The 16350-nt window shown below is 29.6% G+C and overlaps 1 protein-coding gene across 1 annotated transcript; it reads left to right on the top strand.

Annotated features, from left to right (window-relative positions):
• Window positions 1-4201: 4201 nt before the first annotated feature.
• LOC111040218 (cilia- and flagella-associated protein 43-like) lies at window positions 4202-13855 on the top strand. The gene is made up of 16 exons (XM_022324035.1): window positions 4202-4222; window positions 4291-4556; window positions 4636-4736; window positions 4818-4936; window positions 9794-10024; window positions 10087-10232; window positions 10292-10469; window positions 10549-10690; window positions 10760-11028; window positions 11090-11391; window positions 11458-11661; window positions 11722-12121; window positions 12208-12327; window positions 12591-12842; window positions 12921-13108; window positions 13741-13855. Exons 1-16 carry the CDS (start codon window positions 4202-4204, stop codon window positions 13853-13855), a joined length of 3054 nt encoding a protein of 1017 aa, XP_022179727.1.
• The last annotated feature ends 2495 nt before the right edge of the window (window positions 13856-16350 follow it).

Here is a 16350-nt window from a genome sequence, read left to right as displayed (position 1 = left end):
AAAATTTTAACAAAAACAAAAAAAAAATGATTATATCCACTGCTCTGTATTTCAAATCATTTAAATCAATCTAAAACATTTAGGAAACTTAAAAAAGAGAATACAAATAAAAAAACAACTAAAATCATACATAAATATTTTAGATCATTTAAAGTTACTCCTAAGAAACTAATGGAGAACTTAAAAGAAATACAAATCTTTTAATATAACATTTTTGAAAATTTAAATATTTTAAACATTTTACATTAATAATATAAATTTTAAAACTTGTCAGAACAACACTAAAAGTTAAAATATTATAATAGGTTCTTTTTAATAATTTTGTCTTTGTTTTTAAAACTTGATAAACAAGCACTTCAGCAGACAAACACGTTGACGTACGTCGTACGAAACTACGAACGATGGTCGATGACTGCGTATTAATTAATTGTCGTCGTGCCGGGTGGTGGTTATTATCACCGGCCGACATATTTCTGTCGGCCGTGAATTTAAGACTATTAGACTATTATTAGCGACTTTATTCGGGACGCGAGTGTGTACGTAGTACGTACTACGTATGTTTGTTAATATCTATCATATCTATTCATGCTCCGATCTCATACAGTGAGGCAATTCCAAAATGTATTGTAAAATAAAATTATTTATTTATTAAAAACCTATTAAATATGCATGTCACATGCATTTATGAACAAATATGCAAAAACCCTAGAAATATGCAAAATATGCAATATAAAATTTGGTGTTTAAAATCGGTGTGATATGAACCGTTTACATTTTAAACCCCCATAGACGTGCATACACTTAGTACGAACATGCATTTGCATATAAATCCGGGCTCTAGTGATAATACTACAACAATTTGGATTGATTGAATAAAACTGAAAATGAGTACCCAAATGTTTTTTTGATTTACCAGGTAAAATTACCCAAACGTGTGCACTAACGTTCAGCTTACTAGTTTCTATATTAATATATGTAAATTTCATCATTGAAATCTCGAAGAAGACTCCACCCACGAGTTGGTGGTCTCTATTTTACACACCTATGATCTGCAAATTTTCGTAAATTAATAAATAAATGGTTTGATCCGGTCCTGGATTTGGTGTCGATCTTGAAATTATGTCAACCTACGTATAAAATATATTTTAATATGATGCTTACGTTACTTCACGCGCAGTATTTCAGCGATAACCACAATGGGCAGAAACGACGTGTACCTGTGCCAGACTGAACTCGACGTTGGTTGTATGCTCCAGTTGTGGACGTTGTTCTTGGCCAGTAATACGGTGTATGCAGAGAGGACGCTGGTAAAGGCTCCTCCAGATGCTACCGGATCCGGGTGCTGGACTCCATACGGATGGTATGTGTTCTGTGACTCGTTGGGAAACGTTTATCGCGTGCATCAGGGGGCACCGGAACCAGAAATGTTTGTGACAACGGCAGTAGATCCGGTCTCAGTGAAACGTGGCAGTGATGATGATGTGGTGACCCCATTGGTGTGCCCCAGCAAACAGGGTTTTGTGCTGTACGCGGTCAACCAAAATTGTCAGCTGACGGTGATAATGATAGACATAATTATTATTATAAGAATTATTCTTCATTCAATGGTTTCGAGGACGATGATGACTATTTATATAAATGTTCAAAGTTATTTCGTAAATTTATAATACAATATTATTATGATTATTATTACACAAATAAGGTTAACTACGTATCAGTGCCTTGTTCTGTTGAACATTAAATAAGTGTAAGAATATGTCTTAATAATATTCTAGCTAGCCGCTAATAACATAATAGCCAAGTACCTTTTTTTGATATTCTTCAATCAACACTATAGCACTATAGGTATAGTTCAACATTGTTTTATTAATTGATCATTTTTACTTCAAAATAATAGAAATATAATTTTTTATTGCGTTGTCAAGGCCGTAGCCAGAAAAATATTTCGGGGGGAGGGGGGTTTAATCTTAATTAAGATTAGATACTGTAGGTATTATGTGAGCTATATATTTGTTTTTTCAAAATTACATTAAGTTTAGTTATCGCTTATCTAACACAATATAAATATAAAATATACCGTTAAACCGTTTTATTTTTTTATGTGTTGTAATCACAGTGACACGTATCAAATATAATAGGCATTTAAAACTATTCAATATTATTTAAAAAAAAATTCGGGGATGGGGGGGTCTGGACCCTACCCCCCTGGCTACGGCCTTGTGCGTTGTGCACCCCACTAGTTGAGCCAATTAAAAATAGACAAAGAGTTTAGCTCGATTACTTAAATATGAACCTTTTTTGCTCAAAATTGATCATCCTTTACATAGCTATGACACCGTCCTTTAATTTAGTAATTTTAGCCGACCTGAAACTTGTGGATTGTTGTGGATTGTTAATATGAATAATACCACAAACTTAATTAAAATTCCTTTATTTTTAACTGTAAATCGCAAAAATGAACATTCAAATTTCTTACTCACTAATGACAGATGGACAGTTTCAACCGATGCTTATTTTATATTAATATTACGTGTGTCATGTGGCGTGCATAAATGCTCAATATTCAACAAGGATAATATTGACTTTCTGCAGAAATTTCTCTCCAAAAATACTTTCCAAACTTTATTTTAATATTCCGTTTCAGTTAATCTATTTAACTAGAATATTTATTTACTTCCTTTCCACTCCACTAAAAAATAACTTATGAATCCATGATTGCCTTATGTCTATTGTCAATACCAATCCTTCTTCTTAAAATTAAAATTTCTTATGTAATTGATTTAACCAGAATTGTACACTGTATTTGCTTGTTTCTTCTTAATTGTTTTGATGTAAAATTATTTATTATTGAACATGTTAAAATATCTTAGTAAGATACTTAGGTATAATACTAAATCTTTAAAAAAATAAAAAAATAAATAATATAGCCTCTTGCTAAAATCATCTAATAATATAAACATAAGTCATTTATACTATTATGTGTTCAATCCATAGTATTTCAAAGACACCAGAGGTATTTTTACTAAAATGTGGACTATGGTCGTTAATTACACATTGCAGAGTATTGTAGCTGTAAAAAACGATGTTTACGGCTGGTCGAATGAGGTATAATAATAAAATAATACCATCACATGTTAGCATCATGTGCTTACAAAATGTTTTTAAAGACAATAAATTATGTATTTCTCCTAATATTCTAGGGGATATTATTACAACTAACCCAGAAAAAAATTAAAATAATGAAAGTTTATGGATCAAAAATCAAGCATTTTACGTTTATAAAACCTACAAATGAAACGGTGGCTACCATTAACGATACAAACATTCTGCAAGTGTGGGATGTGTTGACCGGAGAAATGGTAAACAATTATAATATATACCTACTTAAGTAGGGTAGTTTTCTATTGTTTCTTGCTGTTTATTAGAAGAGCAAGATGACACTAAACGGGATTGCAACGAATTTGTGTAGTAATCCGTTTTACAACTATATTTGCATTACGTTTAAAGATGGCAAAATGGAATTGCTGAAAACTGATCCCAAAATTAACGAAATAGAGTGCATTTCAAAAATAGTGTTATGTGATGAAGACTTATCTTCTGTTAAATTTTTCTCTGATGGAAACACTTGTAACGTCACTAGTTTTCCCACTGGCCGATTTTTTTACATAAGTGTAAGTAAATTTTAAGTACTTAATACATTCAATTTTATAATTATTTGACATTTCATAAATAAATGTATTACCTACTTAATGACTGTTCATTGTATATAACTAAAAATTAAAAATAATTTAGATGAACTATTATTGTATTCGTGCACATTAAATAGTTAAATAATAAAACAGAGTTAATGTTCCACGAAGTCATAGTAGAATAAAAATGTAATTAATTTAATAATATCTTTTAGATTAATTTAGGGCAGACATGTTCTGTGGTTAGAGAACATCATTTGGGAAAGCACGTTATTGATATTGACATAATCGACCTTAAGAAATCGTCGTTTTTAACAGTATTATATACAAATCAAAAAAATTCAGAAAATGCTGGAAATAATATTATAATATTTGATTCAAATTTTGAGGTTGTTTTTAAATTGAAAGGTACGCAATATTATTACACATCAGTATTTAAATGGAGTCCGTGTAACGTATCCGGTGCTATAAACGTAGCCTTTTCTGTCTTGTTGTCAAATGTTATTCACTTGATGACAATAAATATCATTAAAGTATGATAATAAATTACATATTATTTATGAGCTAATATTATTAATATCAAATTATGTTTTTCGTTAAGGATAAAGTGTTGGAATTACAAACTATACCGTTAGACCGTCAATTAAGAAATATTAAAACTTATATAATGGAAAATCATTGTATTATATTCAGTCCAAATGGCTCGTATTGCCTTTATGAATTAGACGATGATGGACAGTGGAAAAAAATTACTATGGTAAACTGTAATCATTGGCTCATTGGGTTGATAGCTGCAGAAATTGATGAAAATATCCGTAACGTACTAACACTAAGTGATCAAGGAAACTTCATGTGTACAAGCTTAAAGTAAATTTTTCTATGAAATGAATTAAAATATATTTTGGTCTTTGGCTTATATAATCGTAACACCAATATCGGATTTCAGAAGCACTTTTAATCGTATTAGACGGATTAATAAAGTAAATACTCCAGGTATAGTTGAAAATTTTAAAACGAAAGGGATTGGTTTTGATGATGGACTAGAATGTTAGTTTTTTTCATTATTAATAGTGTATAGTAAGATAAACAAAAAATTAACGAACAAATTATTCATGGTATATTTTTCAGCTCAAAAACGTTTGACTTGGTTAATGATTAATAAACAAGATGAATTAAACGCAAGTAAAGTTACATATGGTTGCCAAAAAAATAACATAATTGAAGATTTTGAAAAAATAAAAACTAAAGTAAAAAATAACTCTATATGCAAAAATAGGGGGGGTCCATTTGTGGCACACCAGGGTTAGATGAAATAACACATAATTTTTTAATATTTCTAAACTAAACCATGAAATTTGTAAATATTATACGATACAACATTTGTGTAAAAATAATATCTATGACGTTAAATAATAATGTAACATCATAAGATATTAAATTAGGTTTTGCAGTGGAATTTCCCGATTATTATTCCGATACTGTGAAAAAAATTAAAAATTAAAATTTATATTTTGTGTAACAATAAGAAAAAAGGCCACCCCTAAGCTAGGATAATATTTAATTTGAGTTACAGTTTGGTTATGAATAGATGATTCGTGGCCAAGGTTGTTAATATTTTATTGTCTGACGCAGGGCCAGATTGGAATGGTATTAGCCCACTATTCTATTCTAACAACCGGTCCATTTACATAACTATAACGACCCAACATAGCCTAGTCTTTTCGTTTTAATAGAATTAGAATTTAGAAACTTTTTCTACGTTGATTACAAAGAAAATATATCAATACATGTCCATAAGTTACACTATGTAGCAGTATGGAAAATTACATTTTATATTTAAATATTTATACTTAGCATAATGAAGATAGAGTATGAGATGAGTTTCTAAGGTTACCAAAATATCTCATTAACTACAAATTGTTCAATATTTATTTATCTGCATACATCAATAAAACTATCATAAGATAACGAAGAGTGTAGATGATTTTTGATAATATTAAATTTATTCAACACGCGTTCACAATTAACTTGTCACGGATTAGGTTAGTACATATTATTTGCCTATTAGCTGCAAACAAATTACAATATGTAGCTATATTAAAAACACAAACCAAGTAATCCTCTGGAGCATGAATACCACATTCAGATTTTAAAAAAAAATTGTTCTTATAAATATTTTGAACACAAATAAAAACATTTATAATAATATTTGATAGTTAAATTTAGTTAAAATGTAAAGCTTAAAAAATAATTTCAATTATTTTTTTTACTTAGTTACCTGTAATAGGTAGATGAGTATGCCATTCTAATAAAAAATATTCATAACCCATATCAGTCGCTGTCAAATCATCACCATCATTATATATCTGTTGTATCTCTGTCATATCAATAATGTTAACATAACATTTTTGAGACCCTCTCCTCTCAGCTGGTAAAGAATGACCCAGAAAATATTCTTTAAAATCTTTAACAGGCATTTCATTTTTGGCGATCCTACAAATATTTCACTGGTATTCAAAGTATCCTAATCTCCCTCCTACTCCAACTTCATGAGATCAGTTTGCTACAAAAAAAAAATGTATATAAAAACATATTTCACAAATTGACTATCATGCCGATTGCCAAAATTTACAAGATGAACTTGGTTCCTTTTGTCATTAAATGACTAACATAAGCTTAATTCTTAACTTGAGTAAGTGTGAAGTTATTACTTTCTCCCGATCCCGTTCACCCTTAGTTTACTCTTATTTCCTTAATAACTCAACTTCAGCGAGTTACTATTATTAAAGATCTCGGGATATATTATTCATCAACTATTTCCTTTAATCACTATATTAATATAACTGTAAGCAGAGCATTAAAAGTCCTAGGTTGCATTAAACGTAACACAAAACGATTTAAATCTGCACAATGTCTTGGTACTATGTATTTTGAAATTGTTAGGCCTCTTCTTGAATATGGTGTTATGTAAGGCACCCTTTTCGTAGGAAAGACCAACTTCGCATTGAACGTGTTCAAAACCATTTTTTATCGTATACCACTTATATTCTTAGATCCCAATGACAAATAATGACTATTCAGTCATCCGCGACATCCTTCAAATCCAAACTCTCTCCTCTCGGCGGATTTCAGCTGACCAAAAATTAGTTGATTATCTTTTAAATAGGTTTCTAGATGCTCATGATTTTCTTGAAAGAGTCTATTTTAAAGTTCTGTCATACTCCACTCCCAACCAGTTTCCGTTTTCTGTACCAAGCCACACCACTTCATATGATAATTTTATTTATTTTGTCTGGCATCCACGAGCAGCACCACGAACACTTAGAAAGATTATTCACACAGAACATGTATGCAATTTTGATATGGTCAACAATGATAAAACTAAAAAATAAACAAACAAACAAATAGAATAAATACAGATACAACAATTACAGTAGAAATCGGTTATAACGAGTTTCAAGGGCCAGCTAGTTTTTCTCGTTATAACCGAGAGGTAGCTCGTTATGTTATGGGGTTAGAACGAACATTCGTTGTGACCGATCAAAAGCGGAAATACAAAAATAAAACCGACTTTTTTTTTTTTAGATAAAAAAATTGTATTCGATTTGCGTTAAGTGGCGTGGTTTGAAATATATTTTTCAACTTATCCCGGTTCCTCCATATGTTCGAAATGGTCGACGAACAGGTGCCGAATTCTTTTTTAATCATACTGTTTTTCTCACCATTTTCTAAACGCCCGATTATACCGATTTGTTCGTCCAGCGTAAACTGATAACGTTTGGTGGGACGTCTACACGCAACTGACGTTATTTGTAATTTGTATTAACTTGAAAACACCAGAATATGTAAGAATAATGTTTATTATTAATAAGTAATCCATATCTACACAACTAAAGATAATGTACGTCAATGATTAATCGACCTAAATACGAAAATAGTTCTTATCTTTCAGGTACTTGTTTGTAGTAATCGGAAGGTCGTTAGTCAAGTTAGTTTTATTTTACTCGTTATAGCCGATAACTAGTAATAACCATACTTGTTGTAGATGTATATTTTAACATGCAATCATATGTGCTCGTGCCTTGACCTAATGTTTTGCTTGTTGTGAGCAGTATCTCGTTCTAAGCGATGTTCGTTATAGTGATTTCTACTGTATATAAAAAGAAACAGAAGTTCCCCAATAAACCTTTTAATAACGGATAATGTGGAAGTCGTGTTTAGCTTCAAGTTCAGGTTCTTCATCCATCCCATAGTATTGTCCTTCTATATTCTATAATCCCCTTGAATGCACGAATCGGACATGCGGTGGTGGATATGTTTCATCGTCAGAGATTTATAATCACAGTTATATGTTTCAGAATCACGCAGTCCCCATTTGTACATAATGTGCCCACTCCTACCATAGCCTGTCTTGATATGGTTTAGTGTTACCCAGGTATTTCTTTTGAGCTCAAATCCCGGTTGTTTAATAGTTGCGTTAATCACTAATTCTTGGTCATCTGAGTTTTCTGTTCTCCAGTCATTTTCTTATTTATCATTTATATTAAATTTGTCTCTGATGAAATCTCTTGCTATTTTCCAAAATGGTTTTCGGGATTTGAGTCGTTGAGCACTTTATAGAGTTTCCAAGGGGTTGTGTATGGGGAGGGAAGGATTACCAACATACTTTTTCCATTTTTGAATGAGTGAGTGTGCTCTTCGTTATTTTGGAGGGCCAATATTACTAAGCACTGGTTGCCATTTTAGTGGTGTGGAATTTGTCAACCAGCCAATTGTGCGCATTTCTGCATTAAGGTTTATTTATGTGTTTTGTGTGAACGCTGTGAAGCCAATACTCAGCTGTGAAGTATACTAATGATAGCGTACTTATGTGTAACATATTTGTGTCAGCTCTCCATGTTAAGCTATACAATTTTTAAATGATGCTCTGATAGGTCTTAACTTTTACTGATAAATATACGCGAGTGTTCTATGAAATACCACACCCAAGTATATTAGGTGCTTAATATTTCTTACTTCCAGTGTCAAAACTGACATTTATTTCTTAACTACCTTTTTTTTCGGTGCTTTTTTTTTTTTACAAATGACAATTCATAAGTCAAAATTGTAGTCTCTGATCCACCGACTTGAAAGAAATGTTTTCCTATTTTTTTAGTAGAACAGCAGTTGCATGTTTTCGCTTTATATCCAATTACATATGGTTTAACCATTGGTATCATTTATTTCGTAACCCCAATTTGTATGGTGGTGGTTGAAATCCCCAATATAAATTAATGGATGTGGTAGAACTGGAAGTGGTGGGGCGGTTCACATTTCGTTAGATATATGTTAACATACTTAAGGATTGTTATTTCAGTGACACGTATACCTATAATGTATGCAGTATATGTAGATAACTCCATTTGTTTATATCGTTCCTACCGTAAGTTGGGGAGGTCCATAGCTGAAATTATAGTGATTCCAGAAATTGTCGCTCTCCATGTAATTTGTTCCTCTTCTGGGACATGGGTTTCCTGTAGTAATGCTACAACAATTTTATATTCCTGTAGAAGTCTTTCAAGATATCTGCTTTTATCGCTGTTGATTAAGGAATTGAAACTCGTTTATAACGAGTTGAAAAATTCTGAGCTGATTGTCCAATCTCAAGTAAAATAGTCCTCAAAAGGACTGTTGACTGGTTGGTGTTGGTGGTGGTGGTGGTGGTGGTGTTGCTTATGTTTACTGTGAGGTTCTAAGAACAGTACAGCAGCCAGTGGTGATAATTCTTTTGCCGTCTAGGATGTTATCCGGGGTATATTACCTGGCAGCTAATTACCTTTGTACCCCCATTCAATCATAATTACTCACTACACCGCATGCTCAGCTCAGAAACTATAACTTTTGAGTAACATATTTTTGTATTATGTTTATTACTAATTGTATTTAATTTTATTTATACTCTATTATGGTAACTTTATTATTTAATTTTTTAGCTACTATTACTATATGCGTGCATTACATTACTCTCTAGTTTTTTTATTATGTTTACATCATTATTTCTTATCGTGTTGCTATTATTGTCAATATTCCACTATCAATGAATTTGTTAAATATTTGTATTATAGTTTTTACAATTATTCGAAACGAATATCAATGGACCGGAATACATGCAAATAAATATTGAAGAATTCGATTTGAATGTAAATTATACACAAAATGTCAGAGCGAAATGTAAGCTTGAACGTCAAGAATACGAAGAAAAAAATATTAGTGACATAGAAAATTTTAAAACAGAAACTGCAAATATTATAAAGGAAAAATGGGAAACTTTATTTATCAAACCAAAATCCATATATGTAAGTTAAAAAAAATTATAAAAAAGCTGTTTTTGAGATACTGAATTTAAATTTAATTTTAGTGTTTAAAAAATATATATAAAGTAGACAACTATCCAATAAGTATACTAGACCAAAAAATCACCGAAAAGGCAAATAAAATCATAGAAGAAAGAATATTTGTCAGAGATATGTCAGAACAAATATCCATGGAAGCTTTATTTTTCAAGTAAAAATTTAGAAATAAATGTTGTATAATGTAGAATGCGAAAAAAAATTTTTTCCTAGAGATCATTTTGAGATATTGGATGTTGAATCGAATTCGGAACTAAATTATAAACAAAATAATGATTTATCAATGATGGGTTCAATGAGTTACAAGTTTATTGATACTATCGACACTTTAAATTCTCAATACAATTATTATAAATTAGACATGGCTGAAGATGAAATAATTTTACTTCAAGTACGTAAATAATAATATACAAATGTTTTGATAAACTATTGAAATTATTAATGCTTACAATCATATTTTACTTGATTAGCTCATGGTTAACAAATTAAAACATAAGTTTAATCAACTATTTGATGACTTGTTTATTGAAAAACAACGACAATTGGATAATTTGAAGGAATATCAGGATAGATTAAGTGTAATTGAAACTGAATTGATGATGGCATGCAAAGGTATTTGAACCGAAGAAACTGACAAAATCTAAAAATAACTCGTACTTATTATTCATTTTTATTTCTAAGTTGAATCTTCTGGACCTTTACCGGTGAATTATAAATGGAATAAATATGAACAAACCGAAACACTGTTATACATCAATGACAATGAAGTTCCGGTTGAACCGTTTCATCATACCAATAACAAAATGTCAACTAATGAAGAAAAAAACAGTAAGTTGTTAACGTTGGATGACTTTAAACATAGGGCATTGATGATTATGATGGATGGTGTGCTGGAAAAAAGATGGGAAGATGAGTTAAAAAAAGATGTGCCTAAACCTCAATGCATGGTAGTGTAAATTTTTTAATATTTACTAAATTCCTCCATAGTAGAATAATCATCTTTGATTATAGTTGAATAAAAGTCCTGAGGAATTTACAGCTGAAGATTTTAAGGCAATAGATGTGTATGAAAAACTAACTTTGACTCTGAATGACGAAAGAATAAAATACAAAAATATTCTTGAAGAAGAAAAGATTAAAATCTACCATCACATCGAACAGATTATTATTGAATTTGATAACAATGTAATTATGCTGTTTCAAATGAGGTTGAAGTATAATTCAGCTATCGACCAGGAGCATTTAAAAATGCTTAGGCTTTCAAAAATGTTAAGTTATAGTGATCAACGAAAACAGCAAATTAAAGGATACAAGTATAAATAATTTATAAATAAATATTTTTAAGACAATTCATGATATTTTTAAAATTATGTTTGAAGTGAAGTCATGTTGAAGTTAAGAGAACACATCGTGGAGATTGAAGAAATTATTGCGAAAACGAATAAAAAAGTAGCAATATCCGAGCCAAATTCTTTATTTAATATTATAGAAGCATTGAATCATAAAAACAACAATCTTAATAAACGTTTTAAATCCGAGTTTCCATCCAAGCTCAAATACGAACAAGCATTAATCGCCTACAAGTAAAAGCTACTTTTCTTAAATGCATGTTTACACCTTATCAAATTAATTTTAATTCTTAGTCGAAGACCTAAAATGCATGGCAATAAAAATTACTCGTCATTACTCGGTTACCAGTTTGTCCACACAATAATGAATCCAACATATGATAATCTACGTATTTTGACCCCAGAGTTCGTTAAATACTTAGATACACTTACTGTGTATGACGATTATAAATATGTAGAACATTTTAAGCTGAATATGAACAGAGAAACTTGGTCTAAGGTTTGCAGTTTTAGACGTATGAAAATTGAAACTGAATTTAATATCAGTACTTGTCAAAAAGATGCAACAGACAACGGCTATTTATTAGAAAGCTTGAAGTACAATAAGGAAAATAAGGAAGCTATGATTGAAAAATTAAAGATATCTATAGTTAGACTGGAACATCAAGATCTATATTATGAAGAAAATCCTGAGGTAATGTTATCCGTTAGGTTATGATTTTTAGAAATGCAAATAAAAGGTACAAATGTATTAACATTTACTTTTAATTTAAATTTTAGGTTCAATTAGTAGTAAAACAGAGAAACGTTGAAACTGTTCTAACAGGAAACTTCAGCGATTTCGAAAATACATCACTTATTTCCAAAAATGCTATAGATGAAGTGAACGCTGAAATTAAAGTACACTTTTAAATACGTTTATACAATTAATGTAGATAATAACTAGTGAATATTAAAATAATGAGATATTACACTTTTATATAATTTGTATTGATATACAATTTGATAAACACCACTATTGTTCTCCACTCAGTGTTCTTATCATTCTCATCATTGCAGTAACTTTGTATGTATAGTACAAATAATACTATTACAACAAACAATATTTATTATTAAAAAATATATTATTATTATATATATATATATATATATATCATTTTTAGGAAATGGGTAATATTAAAATTGATGCTGTATCTAACTTACTTAGATTCAAATGTAGACATCGGTTATTAGAATGGGAATACGAGTTACTAAAAAATCACAAAACTCAATTGTATACATTTCGTTTTGATTTTATAACATCAATGAAAATAACAGAAAATATGTTGTACTATTTCAAGTTCAAGATAAAAGGAATTAATATTACTGAACAAGCTAAACAAAAGTTAGACAAAGAAATATCTGCTATCAAATTTGTAAGCTATTAACAATATACGATTTAAATTTATTTTTATGTATACCTTGTGGGTTTTATATAATGTTTTATTTTTAAGACTTATTCAAAGTCAAAAGAAATTCTAAACCTAAAATTAACTGAACTATATAAAATAGCAAGTAGAACTAAAAAAAGAAATAAAGAGGCTGACGAAGACATTGACCAAATGAAGTGGGAATTAAACGAATTAAAATGCCATATAAACTTCAGTTTGAATGATAAACTAAAACATCATAGTGGTGAAAAGTAAATATCCTAATTTTTTTTGTGCCATTCCCTATACTAATAAACTTTAATAATATATAATGAACAAGATTACTTACGAGATACCTTTATATAATTTGGATTCAGGACAGTTGAGCATGGCAATAATTGAGTGGAGTGAATGAATAAATTTCAATAGGTTATTGTTGATACAATAATAATAATAATTTTAAAAAAAAGCCAAATCATATTAAATATTTTGTGCCTTTTAAAAGTGTTCTATAGTTGAATGGTTGAGTTTTGACATGTATTCTTTATTCATAATACTAAATCTTTGTCATTTTTCTGGGGTTTGGTTTATTACTTGCAATAAATAGTAAATTCTCACTTGGCTTAACTTTACTTCTTTTTTTTTGATCGTCGATAAATTTCTAAATTAGCTTTTCATATTGATTTAAATGAATTATGTTTCCTTCATTAGTATTGTTGGTACTTGGTATAAGATTTTTAATTAACCATAATAGTTCCATCATTTTATTAAAAACTCGGTAGAAAGGGGATTTCTGTTGTCTTTAACGATCAACTTAATCTAAGTGTCTTAAAAATAGTAAATTTTATACGAAAGAGATTAATTTATTGTAAATTCGAGAATGTATCGGTTTTTTTTATTTTAGAATAACAAATATAATGGCATTTGCCAAAATCAATACAAAAGTTCTAAAATTAAACAAAGAAATTTCAGAATTGGAGAATGAATTGGAATTTCTCAGAGAATCTCCAACTAGATAAACTGATATACCAGAAAACACCAGAAAGTAGTATAATTTTGTAAATAATTCCAATTTACGAATTTGTTCTTAACAAATACTCTATATTCTATTAATATTTCAGTATAAACATACAATAAATCGAATTTGTGATGTTTTTTTTTAGTATTGTTAACTAACTTAACTAACATATTTTAAGTAACTGTCACTCTGCAACGCATTCTGCCTGTACAATTATAACAATAATTAGCAGCCATTTTTTTGGAGTAAGATAATATTGATATATGTATATTATGTAATTATTTAAGGGGATTTCAGCTTATCATGTTCTGAGGAGTAATATTTAGGCGATTTATATCACGCGTACATTTTAACTGTGTCATTGTATGAGTAGCAAGTAAACCGTTGACTCCAAAAACCGCACACTTTTGGTAGGTTAAAACCGCACAACTTTATAAATTAATAACTTAATTAATTAACCTAATTAATCATAACTATACAAAACCGCACAGTTATGATTTTGACCCCAAAAAGGTCGATAAACAAAAAAAGCATATGTATGTGTATAATTCATAATTTGCAATTCATAATTTAAATCAATAATTCATATTTATGATCTCATAGTACATAAAAAAAAATTTATATATTTCAACATTTTATACCTAAAGTATTAATTAATGTCAACTTAAAAATGTATATATTCAATAATTTAAAATATTAATTTAAAAAAATTTAAAACTTTCAAAGTTTGATTGGCTGAAACCGACTGCCGACGTTTTTTAAAAACTTTATACGATCTCCGTCACGTAAAAATTCTTCCCAAAATTGAAACAAATACTCCTAAAAATAATTACAATTTCATTAAAAATCAAAAATATTATTATTATGTACCTATTTACTAACTTATTTTTGTTTTTCAATTGGACGGGTTATATTTTGAATTCCCTTATGGTACTTTTTCATACGTTTCACTGTATCGATATGAATATTTCTTAAAACATCAATAACCATAAATACAGATGGATTCGGAGAATAAAATTCAGAATTAAACCCTAGGTGAAATCTTTCAGCTCCATTCGTAGTCCTTGTAGCTATATTTGCATTGATTGGATGGGTCCAAATTTTCATTGAGAATTGTCCTTCAATGTAGGTGTTAAGAATGTAGTCTCCAAATTCAGAACGTGCATCTTTTGGACATATGGACATTAAATCAATGAATGCATCAGTGACTTCATGTACTGGTAAAAATGGTAATCCAAAAAACATTTTTAGCCACTCACCAGTTTCATTTTGCTTAGCATTATATGATTATCGTAGGTTATTCTTTGATTGGATTTTCCGCCATAAAGTATGACCATAGTGGAATCTACGGCCTTTAACTGTTACTCCAGAAAATGGGTTTTGCACAGCCATATGAGCAGCTATCTCAAAATCTAAATGGATAATGTTTATATTTAAAACTTGTCCTAACTCCAAACATATATTTTTAATATTGACCCACATTTTTAAGTAACACGATTCAGTTTTAGAAGGTAAAAAACAATGTACTAGAGGAAAATAATAATTTCTGCTCCATTCGTGTATAGTATACAGTTGATAAAAATACTTTGGGTTGTATGTAAAAGTTCCTTCAGTCAAGTATTCATCACAATGATTACATAAAAATTCAATATTTTTTTTTACACGTAACAATAAATCATTTAATCTTGTTTGTACATGAATGTCATTTTTTCATTTTGGCAGGTTAAAATATCGCTATCTGAAACAAAGTTTAGAGCGTCCTCCAAACTTTTCGGTAAAGTTGGAAAAAGTTTCCTACGTTCATTATATATCGACTTCCTTATTAAGTTTACGTCATTGCTTCCTATCACTGCATTTTTGTCTATGGATGATACTTCTTTCCGTATTATTTTTTGCGGTCTTTCATGAATTTCATTACAAGCCTTGCGTTTACATACATTACGTACCTCTTGAATTTGAATTTTCACAGTTTCCACCTGTTCATGTTTGTATGTGTTATTTATTTTTAGTATATTCTTCAGTTGACTACATGTTGTAACCGTGGATGTACAATTTTTAATATAACACCACCAAACCACATTTCCACTAATATTGACTCTAAATTTTTGGTATTTAAAATCGTCAAGTAATAAGCACTTGCCCCCTTTGTTACTTTCAATAATTTTAAAATCCATTATAACAATTTAAGATATTAACGTTTTAACACTAAATTATAGATGTAGGTACCCTAACCGAATCGAGACCGACTAATAACGAGTGACAACTAAATACTTGATTATTGAATAGTACATATTTTATAATCTTATCTTTTCACTAGTTTCACTAAAAATGGCGTGCGATTTTAACCCACTATAAATGTACGGTAATTTGTTATACAATTACCGATAAACTGTGCGGTTTTTGGCTATCAACCGTAAAATGTGGTAGGCCGTAATTTTCCGGAAAATAAATGATCCGGATTGATAAAACACCGGAAAATAAAATTCCGGAATGTAA

The sequence above is a fragment of the Myzus persicae genome, unplaced genomic scaffold (assembly GCF_001856785.1).
Source record: "Myzus persicae strain clone G006 unplaced genomic scaffold, MPER_G0061.0, whole genome shotgun sequence".
In the NCBI taxonomy this organism is placed as follows: Eukaryota; Metazoa; Arthropoda; class Insecta; order Hemiptera; family Aphididae; genus Myzus; species Myzus persicae.
The sequence above is the reverse complement of the archived record's forward strand: the minus strand, read 5'-3'. Positions and strand labels throughout refer to the sequence as shown.

Excerpts from the sequence above, each read along its gene's own strand:
- LOC111040218 (XM_022324035.1), top strand. The coding sequence starts at position 4,202 with ATGACAATAAATATCATTAAA. Across the intron at positions 4,557-4,635 it reads TTCATGTGTACAAGCTTAAA|AAGCACTTTTAATCGTATTA; the intron begins GTAAATTTTTCT and ends ATCGGATTTCAG. Across the intron at positions 4,937-9,793 it reads TTGAAAAAATAAAAACTAAA|TTTTTACAATTATTCGAAAC; the intron begins GTAAAAAATAAC and ends TTTGTATTATAG.